The 25334-nt window shown below is 37.5% G+C and overlaps 1 protein-coding gene across 2 annotated transcripts; it reads left to right on the forward strand.

Moving 5' to 3' along the window:
* Window positions 1-1632: 1632 nt before the first annotated feature.
* Window positions 1633-25211, forward strand: tie1 (tyrosine kinase with immunoglobulin-like and EGF-like domains 1). Of its 2 annotated transcripts, XM_044129938.1 has the most exons (24): window positions 1633-1917; window positions 3994-4284; window positions 4370-4480; window positions 4615-4770; window positions 8062-8193; window positions 8573-8719; window positions 8813-8941; window positions 9298-9443; window positions 10838-10982; window positions 11081-11239; window positions 11728-11868; window positions 15063-15365; window positions 15714-16004; window positions 16375-16568; window positions 16679-16825; window positions 16919-16982; window positions 17509-17619; window positions 19705-19895; window positions 20207-20320; window positions 21175-21245; window positions 22106-22146; window positions 22428-22524; window positions 22675-22774; window positions 23463-25211. In XM_044129938.1, exons 1-24 carry the CDS (start codon window positions 1854-1856, stop codon window positions 23532-23534), a joined length of 3417 nt encoding a protein of 1138 aa, XP_043985873.1. In that variant the 5' UTR covers window positions 1633-1853; the 3' UTR covers window positions 23535-25211. The 2 variants fall into 2 exon arrangements, with proteins under 2 accessions (XP_043985873.1, XP_043985874.1); XM_044129939.1 differs by lacking the exon at window positions 15063-15365 and having other exon boundaries at window positions 1643-1917.
* The last annotated feature ends 123 nt before the right edge of the window (window positions 25212-25334 follow it).

The raw sequence follows: 25334 nt of genomic DNA on the forward strand, positions 1-25334 counted from the left end.
CTGACCATAAAAGCTGCAGGGATTGTAAGCAGCTCATCGAAGTGAGAGAACAAAGCTGTTACATTTGGCAGAACTTGACACTGGCTTGTTGCTGCACTCTACTCTGTACAAGTTATACAGCAGCAGATTAGTAAGTCAGTCTTAGGAGACACATGAATCCCAGGTCTTTTGTCCAACAATACATATCATCTAGTGATGCACTATTTAGACTTAGTTCTTATCTATTTGGTTTTAAAGAAAAAGCAAGTTTAATTGTATGATATCCACTTTGAACAAAAGCTGTAAAATACACAAACTTTTGTATTAAAACAAACTTTTTTCTTACATGTGAGTAAAAACAAAATATTGTTTTCAAAAATCTTCAAGTATATCTCTGAAAAGTGTGGCATGCATTAAGCACCTGTGAGTCATTGCACATTTAGATGGTGAATATTTAGCTACTTTTTGTAAAATAGTTCAAGTTCAGTCAGGCAGAGTGGAAAGTGTCTATGAAAGGTATTATAGAGTCTTGCCAAACAATTCTAACAAAATGCTTTAGTTTAAATCATTAAATTGTGGGTCCTACTTTATATTTTTACGACCTCTTCAAGCAGCATGCGAAAGGTTTTCTTGCTTATTTTGTTAAATTCATCTTTCTACAAACTTCTTTAGCTCTGCTGGCAGAAAAACATCCAAGCATGATGCTGCCACCACCATGTTCTGCAGTAGGGAGTGTGTTTTTGGGGGGTTTAAATGCAAACATTGTATAGTCCTATAAATGAGTAAAACAATTTTTCTCAGCAGCATATTTTACAGTTGGAGTTATCCTATGGCTGTTTAACTATTTCTTTCTTCATGTCCTGTTGCAAAGGCTGAACTTGTGAGGTGCACAATAGTCATCGTGTTGACAGATTCCCCCACCTGAGTCATCTATTTCTGAAGCTCCTCCAGATCTACCATGGTCTCCCTGCTTGCACTGTAAGTTTAGGTGGGCAGCTGGGTCATTTTTGCAAATGTGCTGTAACTCTTTCCATCTGCCAGTGACGGACTGAACAGCTTTCTGTCAGATGCTCAGCGCTTAGGATATTGATAAATATGATTCAAACCTCTCTCTGGAAGGTAGATGACCTGTCTGTGATGTTACTTTGTCTTCAGGATGCTTGTTCACTCATCTTGTCTAACAAGCCTTGGAGTCCTTTGAAAAACAGCTGTATTTATACTGAGTTTAAATTACACGCAGATGGATTTTGAAGACAGCAAGAATGTGTGATAGGCTTTTCTGTGTTCCTGCAAAGTAACACAGTTTGAAAGGATTACATCTAATATAAAATACTTAACGGCATCAACTTTATGTAAAACTTTCAAAATATTTCCTTAAAAAATTTATTTGAAGATGATTTTCTTTTATCCCTTTTCAGGTTAATTTGAGCAGTTAGTGTTCTGTTTTATTTTATTTGTTTGTTTGTTTGTGTGTGCGTGTGAGTGCGTGTGTGGGTGTGTGTGCGTGTCTTTTGCTTTGTTGTGGAGCCGATCACTTGAGCACATTAGGTTAATTAAAACATCTTTCTCATCGGGAAGGTCTGGAGCGCCAGCAGCTCTCCGCTGTCTGGTGACGCTCTTCCTTCCTCTCCCACCCAGAGGAGGTTGAGCTTCACCACAGCTTAGACCGCAGTCAGCGTGACAGTATTGATATACCTTCTCTGACAACTGCTTTATTCCTGAAGAGATTTATTTTTTATCACCTGACCGCGAGCTCTGGAATACGCTATGCGTAAAAACACGCGTCGTCGTCTCCCAGCGGCGCCGCTTTAGGTGTGGAGTTCCAAAAGTTCGGTTGGGAAGTGATTTCGTGGAAAACGTGTTTTATTTTTCCAATGAGGATTACACAAACCATGGGGATCTTGTGGGTGTTGGTATTCTGCGTCTGTGACTTATCAGGTGAGTGGCAGTTTATTAAAGACATGGCAGCAAATAAACTCAGAAAATGTTTAACTGCATTTAAGGAAACCCGTGACATCGGCCATGTGTCGCTTTCAGCTAACAATTTATGACTTAAGTGAATTTGCAATTGTAATAAGTTGATATGGTATCATAAACTTTGGCATGATAGAGTATAGTTCAATAAACCCTCAGGGGAAAACGGAGCTCATCCAAGTTTCCTCCCATTGTTCTGTGGACTCGGTGGCTTCACATGCAGGGAGAAGGGATGTTGGGTAGCCTGACCTTTAATGTGTTTGGCACGACCTAACAGATAGCGATGTCTTAGGTAACTGCTCTAGTATCAATCTAAAAATGTAATTTGAGTCTTTTTTGAAACCTTTTTGAGCTTGTAGGTGCAAATGATCCTAAATTGCCCGTGGGACAGTTTCCTGAGATTTTTGGGTCACGCAGCTGTAATCAGTTGTGTTTTTAGATTGAGGTTTAGTGTTTCATAAGAACATCTCAGAATACCAAAAAAAAAAAAAAAAAAAAACCCAACTCGCACATTAATTTTTGAAGCCAAATTTTGCTCTTGGATTGCAGATTTGAATAATTTGATCACATATGAAAAATGTATGTGACTCAAGAGGGGAAAATGAATGTGAATAAATCGGACTGTGGAAATGTTTGGCTAATGAACTGCAGAGGAATCAACCTGTTCTCATAAAATTTGTAATACTATACTAAGCTGTCCAACATTGTTAATCTTTTGAGACAAAAGAACAACAATCCTAAAGTTATTGTTTGAAAACAAAAAACTAGAAAATAAACAAAACAACTGTTGTTTTCAATTGCCACTTCAAATTTATTAAAAAATACAGTTGTGCTTTATATTTTTATGCTGAAGTTAAAATGTCAGTTTCTCATTTTGAATGTACGCTAGAAGAAAAGGTTGTTCCAACAAAATCAATTGCTTCAATTGACAACATCTAATTAAATTAAGTATATTGAAGTCAATTTACAAGGTTTGCTTAGCATTACAACTTAGTACACGCTATAAATCATGTAGGATTTTTTTAAAATTAATTTACTTGTTACTTATGGAAGCAATTTATTTCAGTTGTATAAACTTTCTTTCAGTGCACCAGTAAGATCTCTTTTATAATCAATCCATAATGGTGGCTTTGCATATAAAAACTAACCAGCAGTAAAAAAAAAAAGAAAAGAAAGAAACAGAAAATGAAATATTTAATTTGCACTTTTTAATGTTTCTCCTATTAACTAATTTACAGCAAACTGTACACTTTGTGTTTGAGATCACAGAGAAAAACATTAGCTTGTGTTGCTAACACCAGCTAGCACAGTCACTGAGGTTTTCAGTAAGAAACTCTGTTGTTTGAAGCTAAGTAGAATATATCAATTTACCTAAAGTTGGGTGAGAACTGACTATTCAGGATATATATATATATATATATATATATATATATATATATATATATATATATATATATATTATTATTATTATTATTATTATTTTATTTTTTTTTGTCTGTGTTCTCTATTGAAAAGTAATTTCAGATAAAATGACCAGCAATGGAAACAGCTAATGTTTTTATTATTAATTAATTATAATCACAGTTAACCTGTTTCTGTTTACTTTGTATTGTATCAAAATAAAGATAAAGCTACCTTTATAAATAATAAAGGTAGAAAAAGTACCATCAGTGGAACTTGTACTGTTTGTGATCCATGGCTAATTAGCATAACATTTTATGATATATACATTTTATGTGACCAGGAAATTACTGCATGTGGGTATATTTATGTGTATATAAATAATGATTTTACAACAAAATATTGCCTCAGTTTTGAGAAGTAGTTTCCCGTTTTGACCTCATCTTTGTTTAGTAAATAATGACTTAAACATTATTGTAATGTTTAAGCTCTAGACCTGATGTAGGGTGTATTTTATTTTTATCTGGACTTTAACTACCCATCCAGCCATGGATCGCATTGTAAAATATGTGTGCTCTGGTCTTGAAAGCAAAAAAAACTTAGCATACAGGAACTGTTATGTGCTGTCCTGTAATACAGGTGCAGTGATGGACTTGACGATGACCTCAACAGCAAAGGTCACCAGCTTCAGTCGCTTCACCATCTCCTGTATCAATGGTGAGCATAGCCCTGCAGAGGTCAGGTTGAATATCAGGAGAGATAACAGTATCCTCAAATTACCAAAACCAACTAGTTTTAAAGTGCAGAAGGACTCTCACAGAATTGTTGTGGCAAAAGATTTCCGTGAAATTGAGAATATTGGAATCTTCTATTGTGAGACCCCAGAGGAGTCACCACTTAAGCTCACAATGATAAACAACTTTAATGGAGGTATGTTCAGCTTCTACACAATCAGATTTGAAGTATGAGTTTATTCATCTTGCTGGAAAATCATTGGTGGTCTTTGCGTTTCCAGCTACTTTTATTCCAAAGTACCTTACAATGACTGTGAACAAAGGAGAGACGGCACATCTCAGCATGGAGATGCTGGGCTCTGAACGGAGGGACGTGACCTGGAAATTTAACGGTAAGGGAAGCACAGAAATTCAAAACATATTAAAAGACCATCCAGACAAAATACTCACACAAATATAATGAAGGAAGTGGAAACAGAAACTACACTCTACAGTGTATTGTATAATTTTTTTCATGTTTTCAAAGGAAACTACTATTATATGACACACTGGATTGAAGTGACTAACAGCACTGCTACGCTGACAGTGGAGAATGCAACTTTGGCCAATCAAGGCATCTACAGCGCCAGCTATTTTGCGGACAGCCCCCTCCACGGCGCCTGGATGAGACTTATTGTTAGAGGTTTGTGAAATCTAACACACTCCACCAGTTGCTCTGTTGGAGGAGCATATCTGGATGAAGATGTGAGACTGCTTGCATGCATATGTGGCAGGGCAAGCAGTTCTGTGTATACATATTTTTTATGCTGCGCATTGCAAAAGTAAAATTGACCCTTGAACTTTCTCATCTTTTTCACATTACAGTCCCAAAGTCAAGCATTTGTTGGAACTTTGTCTTTTGTGTTGTTAACAAAAATAGTGCATTTCCCTTTAGAGTCCATCCATGTGTAATTCAATCCCTGCAGGGATACAGCTGTTTTGCGAAGGCCTCTTAGCCTTGTGGGAAAACGTCAGAAAACAAACATGATGAAGAATCACACAGGAAAAGTTGAGGTAAAATTGAAAGAAGGTTAGGTTATAAAACAATATGTCAGAGTTCAATCAATGACCAGAAAATGATAAGATCATAGCAACGCTTCAAACCTACCAAGGCATGGCAGCGGTTGACAGACCCTAGTAACTTTGGAGGAGCTAGACAGTTCCTAAGCTCAGGTGGGATCGTTTCTAAAAAAGAACATATGCTTCACAAATCTGGCTGTTATGGAAGAGCTTTGTGAAAAAAGCCATTGTTTTTAGAAAGTCACAAGAAGACCCAATGTTTTCAGTTTGTTGCATCCTATGCAGTGGAAGATGCTTCTCTGGTTTCTGACCGACAGTATCTGATGAATGCTATGTGGAGGGAAAAGCCAGCAAACATCAGCCCCATGGTGAAACATGGTGGTGCAGCATTATGCTCTAGGGATAGTAGAAACATTAACGGAGCTACATGTGTGTCAGTCTTGGGAGAATAATTATTTTAGAAGAAAAAATAGGCAAAAATACAGATTTTAGAAAGACAAAGGAGGTAGAGACATACTCCCTAAAACTTGCTGCTGTAACTGCATCAAAATGTGATTCTATAAAAGATTGACTCTGGGGAACTGAATTCAAATAAAAGTCACTCTGTTGAAATTTGTTTTTCATTTTTTTGCAGTCTCCTTAAAAGCATTGTGCTATTTCCTTTCTACTTTACAGTGCCGTGGTCCTTTGGTTTTGTTGATGTAGTGTGATAAAGTGTGATAAAGTGTGACAAAGTACACTAAACAATGATGAAAAACATTGCATGTAACGGAACTGCATTTTATGAGCGTGTGAGATGCAAAAGGTGAATAAGAGGCACATTTTAAAGGACTGTTCAGCATGAGGTTAAAAAGGCTCTTTGAAAGTGGGAATCATTTATTTCAGTGGTAGGATTGCACTAACTGTCAGTTTCACTATCTTGCAGGGAGCCCATGTGCAGCAACAACTGCAACTAACTACTTCCAGCTTCTGTTGATCATTCCAACAGCTTGAATTCATTTTTGACCATTGCTCTGTATGAGCCAGACTTAGCTGTGCAATAACTTTTTGGTTTTCTTAAATAGGTTCCTTGCTATATATATTTGAAAAACTTTATATTGGAAAAAAAGATTTTCCCTGGGAAAATAAATAGCCACGGTATTTCTTAAAACCACTGGTTCTTATTGTCTTTCACACATTAGTGGTTTTCTCCTTTACTGTGTTAATCCAGAATTACTTCATTAATTGTGGAAAGCTTTCTGGGCCCAGATGTTGGACACAGCCCAAACCATAATACTACCACAGTACCAGATGAGATTGCATTCCAGTGTGAGAGATTTTCATGTTTCACATTGTTTCTCATAGCTTCACAAAAGCTGTTGTGGGTTCTCCAACTAGTAATGTTTCAGCTGAGCTTATGCACTTATTAGTTGCAAAACAAAACCCTGAGAATTTGATTTTGTGTCTGTTGTGGAAAGAAAACAAGTGACGCCTGTGATTTTTAAATCCAAATGTATTCTGTGGATGTTTTTTGCCTTTTTGCTGACATTCAGATAGAGGCATGAGTCTACTTCTCGCCTCTGTGGTTTGCACAAAACATAAAAAAGCAGTACATGTTGCTCTAAAAACACTCATGCGGTTGCATATTCATAAAACATTTATCAGTTGCTTCCTGGCTTGTGTCCTTGATATTTTTGCTTCATTCTTAAAACTCGTCCTTGTATAAAACTTGCTTACAACTTACAACTTGTTGCCCAAGTGTTGTTGGATAATTTTCAGTAGTTGATGTTTAGTCTCTTTTTTAATCTACACTGGAATTTTTGAATATTCAAAGTTATCTGAAAGTCAGATGCTTTGGAGAATTGCTCACAGTAAGCTTAAGATTCATGATTTTGTGTTTGTTCTACTTCTACTTGTTCTGTATTCTTTATGAAGCTGATATGTGGCCAAAATATATGCAAACTGATTTATGTATCCCCATTCATACATAATGTGAATCAAAAAGCTCTACATAAAAAAAGAGAAAAACTCTTTAAGAAAAATGACCTTGAAGACAGAAGATAGATTATGAAAATGTTTCTAATTTAAGCCTTAAGAGGCAGTATGATCAAAACTCATGACGAATAAAGTTCAGACCTGATTTAAAGGAAGCAAATATTTCTGCATGTTGGCTATTTGAGATGATTGTTTAGGAGCTGCAGAGAAGCTCCTGAAAAGGTTTCTTGTCTGTTCTGTTGTTTTTAATGTCAACATCAACAACTGAATAATGTTTCATTTTGGGAACATTTTATGTTTGTTTTTTTGTTGTTTACTTTGGTTTTGTTTTGTTGTGATGAGCTGGAGAGATGCTATTTTACCATCTACACACTCTGTAATAAAATGGACATCTAATTAGTGACTGAATGGATTGTGGTCATGTAGTTACACTAAAATATAAAGTTGTGTGTGTCCCTGACCTAAGGAGAATGTACTGTAGAAAGAGAAGTGGGCCAATATAGGAGCCTTGAGGAATCTTTGTTAGCTTTGCTTTGTAATTAGCAACGATGCAATTTCTTACTAGTTATCAGACATCTGGACATAGGTTAAACTTAGTACAAACATCCTGTAACACCAACACAGAAGAGGAGTTATTAATAATAACATGTAGTGTCATGGTGTAATTAATATGTATTAAAAGGCTTACATTTATCTCTAACCAAAAAGTCTTTTCAATGACTAGAAAAATGTTGCTTTGGATTTAAATGTATGGGTGAATTTTGTTCAATATTTACAAGCATGTAAAAATGTTTTGCATCCTTGTAAAGAAGGGTTATGCAGTAGATGCTTAAAAAAATAAAACACATTTACAGGAATTACATTTTTGACATATAAAAACCTTATCAAGTCATGACAAAGTAAGAAACATATTTTATAATAAAGTACTTTATTTCTGCAGACTGTCCCAGTAAGAAGTGGGGTCATAACTGCGACAAAGACTGCCCAGACTGCCTTAACGGAGGAGTTTGTCATGATTTAGATGGGGATTGTGTCTGCCCTCCTGGATTTATGGGGACACGCTGTGAGACAGGTTTGTACTACACTGAGACAAAATACAGCAGAATAATATCCATAAAAGTTGATTATCTAAATGTCGGTATGTCTCTTAGAAATATACAAAAAAGGTCATCTGTATTTTTTAAACGTACCTTATCTAAACAGCTGGTCTGTGTAAATGTTATGATCTGTAACGTTTGGATTGCGAGTGTTTTGCTTTCTCTATAACATCATTGATTATTGTGTGACGAAACATAAATAACTGAAAAGATGTTTCAGCAGCTTTTCTGGCTGGTGACGCTGACAGATTGGTTACAGTCAGGGTGTTTTGCAATTTAGTTTGAAAGACAGCACATTTTGAGGAATACAAATAAATACATTTGTGATTTTTACCTTCCACTGATGGGGAGCAGCCTGCAGGGCAGGAATGTTTGGGAGAAACTGCCAGGAGTCTTGCAGGACCAACCACAACAACAACTGCAAAGAGATTCGCTTTTGCCTCCCAGACCCTTATGGCTGTTCCTGTGCCAGCGGCTGGTTTGGAAGGCTCTGTGAAAAAGGTGTGTAAAACCTAACTTTTCTTGTAGTCATATTGGAATTGAATTCAACTATCTAAATTTTATATGGTGTTCGGTTTGTCTTTTTTTTGTCAGCTTGTGTTAATGACACATATGGGCCAGACTGCCGCTTAAGCTGCAAATGCCAGAATGAAGGAGTTTGCAACCGTTTCAGTGGATGTCAGTGTCCCACAGGGTGGAGAGGACAGAACTGTGAGAAGTCTGGTGAGCATCCTAACAGACATATTAAACCTTTATGTAAAAATGAAAAATGAAAGTTTTGCTATTCTGAGTTAAGGCAACAAAAAGAAAATAGCAGTCTCATAATTTTTGAAAGATGTAGAAGCTGTTAAAGTCTAATTATTGCTCACCAAATATTTGAAAGCTGAAACTTTAAAAGGCTAATCAATTTTTATGTAGTGATAAATACACCACATTTAATCAAATACCAAACTGATAAAAATTTATTTTTTTTACCATGATTCAAAATCAAAACTTTCAAAATATTCTTATAGATTGAACCGCAGCCTTTTCATATCACCTATAAACCGTTAATCCAAATATTTTCCATTCTTTTCCAGAACGGGCTCCTCAAATTTTGGAATTGGATTGTGACCTGGAGTGTAATCTGAATTCCAGTCCCAAGGTCAAATGCTCAGCTACAGGCAACCCCCTCCCCAGCCACAACAGTTTTGAGCTTCGAAAGCTGGACAACACTGTGCTGAAGGTCAGTAGACCAGAAGCAGTCTTGGGAAAATAATATATTGAAGGCCTAGCTAAAATAAACATGAAAATATAGTATATAAATTATGCAAATGTGTGCAATGCATGGTATTTTGTTTTCACATTTCATGTAAAAATCACAAACGTGAATGTATTTTATTGGGATTTTAAGTAATAGTCCAACACAAAGTAATGTAATGAAGGAAAAATCATACATGTATTTTTGCTGTGGAAATTTATTTATATTATGATCAGGTTGAATTCAGGGGAAATGTTTGCTGAAACTACTTTGGAGAGCTAACAGACTGGCACTTTACCCAGGGATTTAAAAGCACTCTGTGGTGAGCCTCGTCTACCTGTGATTTACCATAACGGTGAATCCTATTCCGAGAACACCATCTGTCACTCCACTCGAATTATACAACTTTTTCCACAGCTAGCATATGTACATTAAAATGCTATGGGTCGTTATGGGTCAAGCACAAGTTTGGAGAGAGCTGTAATTAATTCAGTTTAGCACAGTCTGTGGATGTGAGAATATTTGTCCTGTTTTCTTTTTCTTTTTTTTTTGTCATGTCATTTTTGTTTGTTTTGTAATGTATGTTTTGACTTGCAAAAAAACATCATGCTTCCTCAAAGACTGCCACTGAGTCTTCAAGGTCTGGCTGCTGATTATGGTGTGCCACATAGCCATTGCCCCCTCAGTCATTCTTGTGTTAATCTTTTATACAATGTTAAGACTTAATAACCCTGCTGCTACAAACTGTTTCAGGAAAACTCTGCTCTCTTCTCTTTCACAAATTGTGATCACTTTTCCTAGTAGTGTAAATTTCTTTTCAAGGCTCATCCCATTCCCCTGTAGTATTGCTTTGTGTCAGTTGACTAAATTCATTATTTAATTAGCGCTTTGAAAACAGCAAAAAGGTAAAGAAAGGTGTGAAATGACAGTAATGGATGAGAAGAAATGTTCATAAAGAGGCATAAAGACCCCTTCAGCTGTAAGATATAGGAGCTAAAGTTTCAGAAATGTGGAAGTTGAGGGGGAAAATATACTTGAACTATGCCTTTACTCATGCTTTCAAAACTGGGTAACATTTTGAGGAAGTCAACACTACAATGGTTTGACCAGATAAGGCTGTATCACTCTACAATGCAGCAGTCACCATGCATTGCCTTGATGTGATACGTTCAGACTATGTTATTGTTACTGCTCTGTTTCCTTAATAACAGAAACAATCTGATGAATAGTTGTGCCAGCATTTCCCACAGGAACAAAGAACGTTTTCCTTGGGAGGACATTCTTGAGGAAAAGTTAAGCAGGAACAGAAGTGGGCACAGGAAATGAACATGTGGCTTTCATCCTGTATTGCTCAGTCATTTTCCATCTTTTTCACTTAGGCCTCTAAGACAATCCAGGAGTCAAATCGGAGCACAGCCTTGTTTGAGATCCCTCCACTGAGCGCTAAACAAGGGGGATTGTGGGAGTGCCGGGTGTCCACCAACGGAGGCCGGGACTCTCGCAAGTTTAACGTTACTATTAAAGGTCTGAGTGTGGAGTTACTTATGAGCAGTGCTTACGTGTGTGTACAAAGGCTACATTTTGTCACATTTGTTGGTGAATTATCTCATGTTTCTACACAGTGCCCCCAGTGCCAACTACAGCTCCAAAGCTGCTCGAAAAAAGGAGTAAGCAGCTTCTGGTGATGCCGGTGGAGTCACACAAAGGCGATGGCCCCATAATCTCAACCAAACTTCTGTACAAGCCTGTGGTGAACAGAGACTTTTGGTCCTCAATTATAGGTAGGCTGAAAAAAACATAAAGCCAGTACAATTGCTTTTATGATTTTTATGTTTAAGCAATTTGCCCCCTTTATCGGTTGTAAAACATGGAGTCTCAAATGTTGTGACATGTTAGCCAAAGCCAAAGCAACAAAGCTTTGCTTAAGTTGGCAATAAAAGGAAAAGGGATAGTAAAACAAATAGATCAGAATTAATCATAAACACAGCGACTGCTCACGAAATTAATATTTGTGAGAAACATACATAGAATACTCTTTATAATAATTTCTAAACAGATGGTCATGAGAGGGTCCAATATCCAAATTTTTTTTGCTTAAACTAAAATATATCTGATTAGACATATTTGCATTATACACATTATGGTGTATTGGAATAGGGACACATCTAGAAGCAGCAGAATACCATTGAGGACCTGGACTGCCTAACTTTAAATTAAACATCACAATTGAAATATTTGGTAATCTTATCAACTCTCCGTCTTGTTTCAGTTTATAGTGACAAGGAGCCCATCACTTTGATGAACCTGGAGCCTTCAACAAGGTACCGCGTACGCGTCCAGCTGAGTCGTCCTGGGGAGGGAGGAGAGGGAGAATCTGGACCAGAAGCTGTAATGGAGACAGACTGTCCTGGTGAGACCAATGTATAACTGAATTGTTAGTTCAGACAGCCACACACGTTCAAAACAAAAGCTTATTGATCTGAAAAAAATACCAGAGCACAATTAGGCATATTCTGGACAGGGAAAGCTGCCAGAGTATAAAGAAATAATTCAATTTAACATGAGTTAGTATTGCGATTACAATCATAAGAAATGAAACAACTGTCTTAGTATGTGCATGCAAGAAAGATCTTGAAAAAGGAAACTCTGCCTCTTTGGGGGGGCACAACAATAGCAGAGAAGAAATAACAAGATTCACTTAACTACATATTATTACAGTTACTATATTATTACAGTTGCACTTTAATTACACTATAATTCTACAAGAATTAATCACATTTTTATGCTATATGAATGGACATGGTAAAACCTAACTCAAAACACCTGCTTAAGGGAAAGTAATTATTCTCATTGGACAGATATTATCCTAATGTGATACCAAAGTTGACAAAACTTAGCATAAATCTCAGCATTACGCAGAGTACAACCACTCCCAATGTACCTCTCTAGATGCATTGAAAAGGGTCCAAATAAAACTAACTGGAAGCAAAGCCTGAAAGAACAGAGCAAAAAAAAAAAAAACAGAGTTCACAAGGGCAAATGAGGCAAATAATTCAGGTGGGGGGCATGGAGGCTGGCCCAACATTGCTGCGAGTTCAGGTGGGGAGCTAAATGGTCCAACGATGATTTGGAACCCATTGCAAGAAATGACAGAAATAGTAGCTGGCTTGGAAGCTGAAGGATCTGGCAAAGAGGATTAGAAATGGAGGCCAAGTAGCTGTGGAAGTAAACGGGGAGCTCTCTTCAGCTACAGCGGTATGAGCAGAATACAGCCAAAGGAAAGAGAGGTAAGTCTGGAGGATAAATTGTGGGCCATTTAAATAAGTGAACTAGCTCCCAAAGCATAGAAACAATCAGATCTGGGTTCATACTTAAATCGCTTAAAGAGTCTTTAGCAGGAGGAAGATTATTTTCAAGAACACTGAAACATGTTGTAGTGGATGTGACTCATCCACAACTTCCTTCAAGAGCACAGGAACAAAGACTGGTGGAGGAATGCTTGTGATGATGACGAATCCAATATGGTGACGATGAGGAGTCAGTAGAATGTTAAAGCCATGGTCGAGGTTGTACGTTTGAAGGCTGCTAGAAACGGACTATAAACTGTCACTGATCAGAACCTTAAAGACTTAAAGTGAAGCGTGTAGCAAACTCTTGGTTTCTGACAAAGTTTCACAATGACGTTTTTGGTTGTGTTTGGGATGTCATGCTTGAAACTGCAGCAGAAAGGATGACATTTTTGGTTGTGTTTGGGATGTCATGCTTGAAACTGCAGCAGAAAGGAAGTGCAGCACACGTTGTAGTGTTCAGACAGCAGTGGCAATAAAGTATTGAATGCAGAAAAGGTATATGGACATGCAACAATGGAGTTGCTGAGTGGGGGCAATATTATCCTTTTCAAAGGCACAACTTCAATCCTAAAAAGGTGGCCCGCTGCTTTACTATATTGTCACATGTTGCAAAACCTTTATAAGCTCACGTTTGAGGTCCATGTTCAGGTCTAATCTTTTTTCTATCAAGATCTGTTCCAGTGATTAAACCAAATACAAGATTGGGGTAGGCAAACAGCCAAAGGAAATGGAAAATAAAACACTTAATTGTAAAAAATCATAAGCCAACACAAAAAATGCCAAGCGGACTTCAGCATTATAACACTTCCCAAAACTCAAAAAACAGCAAGAATACTAATGTAGAAGGACCTGTCGACACTGAAATAATGAATGTGGCATTTTGGAAAAGTTTATATTTGTTCTTTAGTCCATGTAGCTATCCTTCAACTCTTATGTTTAAGAAATGAGAGGTAAAATGGAGAAGACTATCATTGTTACAGCTTTCCTATTTGAACTCACAGTGCTAACCTTTGATGTCCCAGTTTTCACCCTTTTTTTATTTTTATGCCTTTTCTGATCCCCCTTCACATTTTCCATTGGATTGAGATCAGGGTTTTGTGACACCCATGCCAAGACATTGATTTTGTTGTCCTTAAGCCACTTTGTAACAACTTTGGCTGCGTGCTTTGAGTCATTATCCATTTGGAACACTCATTTGCACCCCGGCTTTAACTTTCTGGCAGATGTGTGTGGATGTTGCTTCAATATTTCCATATAATGTTCTTTCCTCATAATGCCATTCATTTTATGAAGCGTACAAGTTCCTTCTGCTGCTAAAACCCACCATAGCTTGATGCTACTGACTCCATATTTTATGGCTGGGATGGCGTTCTCAGGCTTACAAGTGACCCAATTTTTCTTCCAAATGCAATGATGGCCGTTATGGCCAAACAGTACAATTGTTTATTTGAATCAGATGCAGAGAACATGCTTCCAAAAATGAAAGTCTTTGTACGTGTTAGTAAACCTGCAATCTGGTGCTTATATGTTTCTTTTGTATTAATGGCTTCCTCCTTGCGGTGTGACTGTTTAGCCCATGGTGGTATAGGATACGTTTCACTGTCTTAATGACACTTTCATAACAGCCGCAGCCGGCATCTTAACTAGATGTTTGGCTTTTATTCTGCACATTGTGGACTAAGAACCAATCTCCTTCTTGAGGTGTATAATGGTTGGACATTCCCACCATGTTTAAACTTGCGTTTAATCGTTGGAAGAGATGAAAATAACATCTTCAACCATCTGAACATTGTTCCAAAGAATTAACCAGAGTTGTGCAGCTCCACAGTTATTTTCCTGATATCTAGGATGATTTCTTTTGACCTTCCTGTCTTGTCAAACTGGAAACCAGCAGGCTTCAGGTGTGGCCTTTAAATATATTCACACCTGTGCAATTACTCAACGCAAATGTGTCAGATAACCCATCAGAAATTTCCAAAGCCATAATTTTGTCATCTGGGCTTTCCAGATGGCTATCTTAGTTTGAAGACAGTAATCATCATGTATGTACACTTTATTACAAAATTCGTATATATTATTTTTCTTATGATTGTGGCATTTAGCAAGTAGAAATGAATTTGGTAATTCTAACGGATCTAATCAAAATAAGTTTGGACTGATTTGACTTCAGACAGCAAGAAATAAAGCTTTACATAGTACATGTAAACTTCTGGTTTTAAGTGTAAGTGTAACTGTTTCTACTTGTTTGCTGCAGAACCCACGGTTCAGCCCGAGATCGAAAATAGGACAGTAGACGGCCATAATGCTAAAGTGTGGTGGCGACTACCTACAGAGAGTGACATCACTCCTGGCACAGCCACTGGATTTTTAGTGCAGCTCTTTGAACCCCCACCGTCCAATGAAAAACTTTGGGAGAAGACCACCCTGCTCAATGTGCTCTCTACCGAGTTTCACAACCTGAAGTATCATCATGACTACAGTGTGGTGGTGCGCCTCATCAACTGTGGCAGCCAGGGGCCAGCCTCCAAACCTTTCCTCTTCCGCATCAGCAGCCAGGGTAAATGGAAACCTCTGGTGTCTTTTATTGCTCAATTTTTTTCATGGTTGTGGAAAAACAAATGAGATCTGCAAATTTTACTGTTAAAATAGTTAAATGGATATGTACAGATGTTTTGAGACCTTACAAGACTTCTGTTCTTTTACTCAATTTAAATAATTCTCTGAGACAAAAATGTTGGTTTCTCAAAAACAATTCAAAGCTACCGAAAGTCACAAAAGTACATAAAACAAAAAAACACAAAATGCAAACTAAAAGAAAATGTTTTAAAAAAATTCTTATTCCAGCTTATTTGTTGTTGCAATACTTGTTCTAAAATAGTTAATAGTAACTGTGTCTGCATTTCAGGGCCTTCACCTCCCCGCAGCGTCCAGGCCCAAGCCCTCTCCACGTCTGCCATCCAGGTGAGGTGGCAGCCCCCAGAGAATCCAAACGGAGGGATAATTAAATACGTCATAGAGTACCAGCCAGTCGGCCAGGGCAGCCCTCATCACTGGCTGGACATCAATGACAGAAACAAGACCACAAAAGACGTGACGGCGCTCAACAGCAGCACCCTCTACCAGTTCAGAGTCAGAGCTTGCTCCAAAGTGCCTGGAGAGTGGAGTACATTTGTTCAGCAGAAGACACAAGGAGATGGTAAGAAGGAGCTTCTTCTCTGTGTTTAAGTGTTTCTTGGGAGGTTAGGATTGTAATAAACAATGTAAACAATGATGTTTACATTGTTTAAGCAAAACACACTCACAACACTGCATCTCAGGGCACAAAAAGAAAGAGAAAATCCCAATTTCCTTGGGTTGCTTTTTCAATTATGATTGAAAAAGCAACCTAAGACAAGACCTGATTGTTTCTTTTGAAGTAGGTTGTATGTTCTTTTTTGATAAAATTGGCAATTGGAACAGAAGTTAGGAGGACTCCTGAAGCTACATCTGCTGCTTCCTAGATAGAAATAATCCTTGTCTCTCTTCTAAATTTTTTCCTTTGTACTTTGTCTCTTCTATGAAAACAGACGCTCAGATTTTAGCACCAACCACCCAAGGTGTTTCTGGAAAGCCCACCGGGGATGGTAATCAGATCCTGGTGGCAGTGGTGGGCTCAGTGACTGTTACCTGTGTGACCATACTGCTCGCCCTGCTGGCTCTGTTCTATATCAGGAAGATGCTGCTCAACCGTCGGCGCACATTTACCTATCAGTCTGGATCGGTGAGAGTGTGCTAGGATTAACTTTGGACAAATATAAAAACGTTTTTCAAGACTACATGTGAAAAAAAACATTCAAATTTATTTTGTCTATTTGCCAACGTTTGTGGTAGGGAGAAGAAACTATTCTGCAGTTTAACTCAGGAACCCTGACCCTAACAAGAAGACCCAAGCCCACACCAGAACCGCTCACCTATCCAATCCTTGAATGGGAGGACATTAAATTTGAAGATGTCATTGGAGAGGGCAACTTTGGCCAGGTTTAGACTGCTATTTCATTTTTACTACTTTGATCAATGTATGAATGGCAATCAAGCTTTTAAGCAGTTAAGCTAACCAAATTTTCATAACAGGTCATTAAAGCCATGATCAAAAAGGATGGCAACAAAATGAGTGCAGCCATCAAGATGCTAAAAGGTATGTACTTTTCAACATTTTAAACCAACTCAAATTTCTTTATACTTTTCTTGCAATGAGACATAGTTTGATATTTAAAATGGTCTTGATCAGACATTCTCAAGGTTATTGAAAGCCCAAGTTTTTCTTTGGATATTATCTGCTTTTAAACTCATTTTTGTCCTTCTACCTAATCACAGCATTACAAGTTGGAAAAAAAAAACAGATCTACATTGTTTAAAATACAATGAAACTGATTATTTTCTGAGTTGTCCATTGTATCTAGAGCGAAAAGAGCTGAAATTTAGGAATCTCTTTCATTGGCAAATGACTGAGAGATCAGAGGTTAGAGCAAATGTTCACATAAAAATGTTTAAATAGTGTTCTGGATATTTGTGAATAATCCACTAATATTCATAGAAAAGCTTGAAAGACTTTTGAAAGACAGGATTATGAGATTCCAGTGAACGCCTGTGAGATTTATTCTGGAAAATTAGTTTTACTTGGGTTTTGTGTAACAATGTGAAGCATGCTGTTATGCCTGCAGAGTTTGCCTCAGAGAATGACCACAGAGACTTTGCTGGAGAGCTGGAAGTGTTGTGCAAATTGGGCCAGCATCCCAACATTATCAACCTGATAGGAGCCTGTGAAAACAGAGGTGAGTGAGCGACATCTAGTGGTGCATTTGGGTCTGGAACTGTTTTGAAGTCGATGGGTTGTGGTGTCATGTCAAAAGTCCCAACAACTGTTCCACCATTAAGCCCCTAAGTAGAATCCTTGCTTACACAACTTACCACAATTTGTGAGGTGCTTGATGTTACAATCTAACAAATGTAAGAATTTGTAAACATTTTCGTAAAAATTGTTTTTAATAAAGAACATCCAGGTTTTGGTATTTTTCATGAAAATTAGTTTGAGCAATTTTGTAATATGAATAATAATATAATGGCAATAAGTGGCCATTCCTCCCAATTGTCTTCTCTCATCTTTGAATTGAAAACCTCACCCTCCAGAGGCTTGAAGGGATTTGTCCATGCTTCTCTCTTCTTTGCTGTTTGTTTTTCAAAGGCTGAACTGATGCCAGTTCCTGCCATGATGTATCAGTTTCTTTTAATAGCAGTCCAACCCAAATAATGTGATTACTTTTGTTTGATCAAAGACTGATAACATATGAGAGAGGAAATGTAGTGGTAAGCACATTAGATGAAGCATTACTAATCCAATTTAGCCTTGAAATAGAAATGGTTGACAAATTCAAGAATCCACGCCACAAATCTACTGAATAATATGAACAAAAAAGACAACAAAACAAGAAGAGCTTTGCTAGGTTATTGTGAATATTTACAACAACAAATCTGTGAAAGCTAAATATGTTTTCAAAGGGAAACAGTGGAGAAAGTGTGGGTTAATAATTGAGGGGATAAATAAGGAGCCATTACACAGTGGGAAAAAAAGCTATTTGCACAGAATTTACAAGTGGGTACTTTTGAAATTCTTTCCTTTTACAATGAAATTCTAAATGATTATCATGGTTGTTATTAATCCATTGAGCTTCATACTTACAAACATGAAGCAAGATCAAAGTCTGTTAAGTTTTGATAAGATTAGGGATTTCAAATCTTGTTTAATTATTTCCTGTGTGACAGATATGTTTGGGTTTCTTTTCTGCTGGAAATACAGAACATTGTGTGTGAGATATTTTTCCAGCCTCTCCATCAGACTGTTATTCCTTCCCTCCCCATACGGTCCTCACTAATTGTGTTGGCACTCTTACTGATCATGGTGAAATCAGCATGAAACCTTTCCAACAGCTACAAATGCCTAATAGCCTGTGGAAAGGCTGAACGCTGTCATCTGTTGACAGAGATTCAGCCATCTGGTTGAGTTCAGTGAGAATTTTATAAAAAGGTCCAGCCTACGTCTCAGTCAAGTTTAAATTGTGCAAGGCCAAGTCCCTTACCATCTGTAGCCAGTTGGCTCTCTGAGCAACTGCAACCAAGTCTGTCAAGGCCTCACTCAGGGTTTTTAGGTAGACAGAAAGAATATTGTTGTGGAATAAAAATAAAAATGAATAATTTAAACTAATTGAATGCGATGCTGAAAGGCTCTTGGTCTTTAAATATTGATTGGGCCTGACAGAATATCTACATAATGGTACTAGCAGGTATGTCTTCCTCTTTGGTGGGAGTAATGCTGATCTGCTGAGTTGTATTTATAAAGTACAAGAACTTAGAGATTGTACCCCTGCTTTATTCCATGGTGCAATGCACTACCACCACAGGATGACACCGCCATGTTAAGACTGTTATTAGTCTTATTTTTTTATTTATTTATTTTTGAAAATCTCAAGTTGACAACTAGAAGCATAATTTGTGGCAATGCCACTACCAAATGAAACCTTCATTTTGTCATCTAAGTACAGTATAAAAGTTATTTATAGAAGACATTCAGCTACCCGAAGTGGGAAGTTGTTCTTGAACACTAATGTTTTTTTAAAATCCACATTAAATTCAGATTTAACCACCTAATTCTTGTTTGGATGCTATTGGCCAATTTGAAAAGCAATGCTTCAAATAAATCTTTAAAACCATAAATGTGCATGATATGCCAGCTCACGGCAATCATGTGTGTATCACAGTAGGCTGAAGCAGTAGTGACTGCCACTTTAACAGTAACAGAACTACGCGTTAAAATTGGCGAGCTAGCAAGGAAGCTTTTTCGAGAACTGTGTGTCTTTTTTCAGGCTACCTGTACATAGCCATAGAATACGCTCCCTATGGGAACCTCCTGGACTTTCTGAGGAAGAGTCGCGTGTTGGAGACCGATCCTGCTTTTGCAAAAGAGCACGGGACTGCTTCTACCCTCACCTCCCAGCAGCTGCTGCAGTTTGCTGTTGATGTGGCGACCGGCATGCATTACCTCAGTGACAAGCAGGTAAGATAGGGAAAAAAAATTCTAATATGTCTCATAGTGAATAGTTTATCTCTGATTGACCTTGGACTTCAAAAACAGCTGTTTTCTAGTAGTTGACGTCATTGGAATTTGTGATGCTGCATAAAGTTTTAAATGTTGCATACAAGATTTTACTAATCTATGCAAAGAAGCTTCGGTAATGACTCTTAATTCACTCAAAATTCTATTCTGTCTTCACACTTCAAGTAAAGTTTATTTTCGCCCTTTTGCAAAGCATGTTCATTTTACAATTATCACTGCTTCCCTTCTCATCTCCTCTGTGTTGGTTTTAGTTCATTCACAGAGATTTGGCAGCAAGGAATGTTCTCGTAGGGGACAGCCTAGTGGCAAAGATTGCAGATTTTGGTTTGTCCAGAGGAGAAGAAGTGTATGTCAAGAAAACAATGGTGAGTTGTTTGTCGTTTTTTTTTCTTTGTTTTTAACAAAGTAATCCAAGAGAGGAAACTGAAAGCATCTCAGAGTAGATGAATTACACCCGCCGTGTCCAGCACCAAACCTGGGGGTTGCTGTCCTGCTTTTTTTTATCTTTGCTAGTTTAGAACACTGTAATCCTGTATATATTCATTAACATAGTCTAATCTCACATACAGTTTTATTAAAATGTACATCCACTGGGCACAAAATGGGGGAACATCTGGGGAGGAACTAAATCGGCCCTGAGCAATGGGTAAGTCAGATTGATTGAGATGACATAATCTGAAAATTTGAGGGGGTAAAAAGGGAATTATGAATGGCAAAGTAACCTTAATTTTTATTTTTTATTTTATGTTGATCCAGACTTTAGCAGCATGAACAAATTGTAATTTACTTTTACCATAGAATAGAAAAGCTTTATTATCCGACCCAGTTAATGACAGATTTTTTTTGTCAACTGCTTCAGCAACAACTTTCTAATTGAATTCAATGAGATGGCGTGTCAAAACCTTTGGTCTCTACTGTATATAAAACCTATGAATTGTTTTTTAAACCTTTGGGTCCATTTTCTTTTACAGAAACATTCAGACAAATAATGGATCAATAAAAGGTTCTCCTCTAGAGGGCAGTGTTCTGTAAACATGCAAACTACCTTCGTGTGTAGTAATTCTAAAGCTGTGTTTTGTATTGTTTAAGTCATCACTTTGAGAAAACAAATGTACATTTAAACTGAATCAAATATAGTATAATATTGTTCAGGATTTGACATTTCAGTTACTTTGTGAAAATTAACCACCTTAACATAAATCTGCTGGTTTGCTTCCAGGGTAGACTGCCTGTACGATGGATGGCCATTGAGTCCCTGAATTACAGCGTATATACGAGCAAGAGTGATGTGTGAGTCTTTTATTTGAACAAAAGGATGGTATTAAAGTTGTAAAGTTGTTCATTATGTACATCACAAAATGTCTTTCTTCAGAAAACAACAAATCATCCCCTGTCACTGTTACACTGATAAAAGTGTGCAACGTAACTGATAAGCACAAACCAGGAAGCCTAGGAAACAGACTGCCAGTTGACTCTCTGTCAACAGGAGCCTGTTTATACAGCAGAGAGCAGGCCAGCAGAGCACAGGACAGCAAAAGGAAGAAGAAGAAAAACTTTGCTTACGAGGAGCAAAACAGTACCAAGAATTAGTGAAAAAAGAATGTGTGAAATGTTAGTAGGAACCAGTGCAGCAGAGATACTTGTGAGGCAAAAAAAGCATAAAAACTGAGCACAAACAACATTTTGTCTGATTTTGTAATCTACCACACCAGCTTGTGACATATAAAACTGGTGGTTATGCGTGTCAGAAAGTTTTGCTTATCAACTCTAGTAAAGATTGTGGCTTAATGTTTTTGAAAGCATAAAGCCACTTTTATGTTTTCTCATTTAGTATTTGAGAAATCTCAAATACTAAATGATTAAAATTAAAACTTTGTGTAGTTTTTTTTAATTTCTAGTTTTTTAGTTCTTGCATTTTGAGTTCATGCATTTGTCAAAGCCAAAACTTGTATGAATGCAAGATAAGATTGTTTTGGAGTTGTATGGTTTTGATTTGTAGATTAGCACAGCTAGTTTCTGTTTGCAGGGCACCAGATATCATCAACAAAGTGCATTTGCTCTTTTATGATTAAAAAAAATAGCCGAAATAAACTTTTATGTTCTCTCTAACTTGATTGTTCTCAACTATTTTTTGACCTTCTTCCTCACAGATGGTCTTTTGGAGTTCTACTTTGGGAAATTGTAAGCTTGGGTAAGAATGCTTACAACATCATAATAAAATACAGGTTCAAATTGCTTTTCTGTACAGACTGCAAAGATACAGGCCTTTCGGTGCAAGTCCCAGAAAAGTTCTGTTTATATATATCCATTTGTTAATTCTTTTTATAGTTTCAGCAAGAGCTATCTTCTCCAAATCTACCCATGTCGCACAATTGACTGAATAATAGATCTACTTTAATCTCTGCTGTGCATTTCATGGTCTCATGTTTTACATTGCATTTATTTTCTGCCTCTTGTTTGTGTGTGAATTAGGTGGTACACCATACTGTGGAATGACATGTGCCGAACTGTATGAAAAACTGCCACAGGGCTACAGGATGGAGAAACCCAAAAACTGTGATGATGAGGTGTAAGTCTCCTGTTCCAAAAGGAAATTAACTGATTTATTCAACTCTGTTTTACTATTTTAGTTATTTTTAGGAGTTTTATCAAAATGATAGGGTTTGGCATTTTTATCCAAACATTATTTAGGAAGTTCTGTCATTGTTTGTCACCCCAGCTATGAACTAATGAGGCAGTGCTGGAGGGATCGTCCCTATGAGAGACCACCCTTCTCACAAATCTCTGTCCAACTCAGCCGGATGCAGGAAGCCAGGAAGGTAATTCTTGATTCCCAATAGCATTCATACCGCTTTAAGTTTTTTTGCTTTTTCCCTGAATGCACCATTACCTGAATGATGCATGCTGGTGGTAGCATTGATGCTGTGGGGATGCTTTTCCTCAGCAGGTAGAGAGAAGCTAGTCAGAGTTAATGGGAAGATTGATTGACCTAAATACAAGAAAACTATTAGCAGGTTGAGAAGTTCCAGACAGGAAGAGAAACTGCAAGTTTAACTTTCAGCAGGACAATGACACTAAATATACATCCTTAGCTAGCATGAAATGTTTTAGACCAAAGCCTAGTCACGTATCAAAATGGTCTAGTCAAAGCATAGGTCTATTTCCAATCAGCAACTTTGACATGGTTGATTACAAAAACAAATAATAGCTTTTAGATTTCAATCTGTAACATTTTTGACAGTTTAACAAAATGTGAAAAAGTCCAAAGGGTTTAAAAACTTTCACCATGCCCTGTATTACATAAAGTGTTGCATCATAAATCACATGTTGCTGCAATTTCTCTTTCACGTGGATGTCCCTTTGTTACAAATTAACAGTCATGATGAGAGAGGTAGAAATGTGGTCACTTCAGTGAAGTTTAGCTGCTAATTTCAATTGAATGCTGTAAATAGTTTTTATATTTCTCCATCGGTTTCCCTGAAATTCCAAACCTCACCTGTCTTCCAGGCCTACGTTAACATGGCTCTGTTTGAGAACTTCACCTACGCTGGGATAGATGCCACCGCAGAGGAAGCCTGACTACCAGCCCCCCCAGACCCTCGCACACCACGTAGCTCCAAGAGAAAGACGAGCGGCAGGCCGCCACGTTACTGCCACCATCCCGCCAGTCAACGGCAACACAGGAGGACTGGCCGCTTCACCGCAACCACCCAGCTATAGAAGGAGGACTGTGACAGGACACTTTATTGGGTTACCAAAAGCATGAGGAGACGTGGAGAATAGCTGAGCCTTTGGTGGAAAGACGCATTTGCTAGAGAGCCTTCTGGAAGAAATACCCCTCTCTTTCAATTCAATGTAAAAACAAAAATCAACAGATGTAACTTTCTTTCTTCTGATTTTAGATTTTTCTCTGATCCCTGAGGGGGGAACTTACAAACGTGGAGCTATGTGATTTGCTAAAACACCAACGGGTCTGTGGGGTGTCTGCTGGATTTTTATTTTTTTTTTTTACTCGTGGAGGAGGAGCTATTTTTGTGGAGAAAACTTTAAAGGACACAGTTTGGACTGCAAACAGAAGTTCTAAACTTTTTTGAGAGAGAATTGTGACAGATACCATTGTAGCACTTACAGCAGCATGATATGTGCCATTTGTCATAGTTATTATCCGTGTACTGCCTATCACTGCCTTGTGAAAATACGTACCACTGTTTGTATTTTGATACCTTTGTAAGAATTTTGAAAAAGTATTAGAGCCATGTATTCAAATTAAGCAGAGTTGTAGAACAATATATTTTTTAGACAATGTGGAAGTGGTGTTGAAATCAGAAATTATCTCCACACCATAAAGCAGACTCAATACTTTTAGGAACCCCGGTAAATATGTGTAAAAAGCCTTATTATTAAATTATATTTTGTTATCTCACACTCACACAGAATTATAAACAAAAAAGGATTCTTAGAAAAACATTTCTGAGGGTTTTTTTTGGGGGGGTGTTGTTTTTTTTTTTTTTTTTATAAAATCAATGTTGCCATACTTACTGGAACTCTTAAAAGTTGAAACCACACACAGATGGATAAAGAAAGCAGAACATAAATAATTAAAATTAAAAAATTGCAAAGTTCACTATTATAGGGCTGCAGTTTTCAATAGATTCTGTTGGATTCTACATGACAACCAATAGTTTGGGAGGAATGTTAGGTAAAAATCTGAAAAAGAGACTGAAATTGAGGCTTTTGAAAAACTAAATTTGGGAAAGCAAGATGTTATGTCCAAGTACAAAGAAGGATCTATGATGCTGTGGGCCTGTTCCTCTACAAAATGCCCTGGAAATGTAAGTAGATTGGGCTAGGATTAATTGAAAAGAGCTCTGCCAGCAAATATAAAATGGGTCATAACTGAGTATCTCAGCAGGATTAAAAAAATGCATGGCCCAGTTAGCATCAAATAGAAAATATATTTATCTTAGCCCCATGATCTAAACCCTGGTGTAAACCTTGGGCTGAGTTGAGGATAATAGCACCAAGGATCCAGGACTCTGGTTGAGTGTTACTGCTGGAGAAGTGAATGTTAACAGCAGGTGCCAGGAAGTTTGCCACCAGTGATTCTGTGTGTGTGACTAATCTAAAGCAATGAAAGATTAAGCTTTTTACTCATGTTTAGTGGGGTGTCATTATGTTTGGAGGGTGCTGTGTGAGTAGTGGTGGTCTGTAATAAAATGTTAGCATGGTTGTCATGGATTTATATTGGTTCTTAAACAATTGTTGTTGTTTTTTCCTGTCTTTTGTCTGTTTATAAGAAGGAAAAGTACATCCCAGAGAACTGGAGTCTTGGAAGAGCTAAGGGATGCTGATCTGCAGTCTTGATTTTATAAAGTTTGT

This window comes from Gambusia affinis, linkage group LG10 (assembly GCF_019740435.1).
Source record: "Gambusia affinis linkage group LG10, SWU_Gaff_1.0, whole genome shotgun sequence".
NCBI classification, from domain to species: domain Eukaryota; kingdom Metazoa; phylum Chordata; class Actinopteri; order Cyprinodontiformes; family Poeciliidae; genus Gambusia; species Gambusia affinis.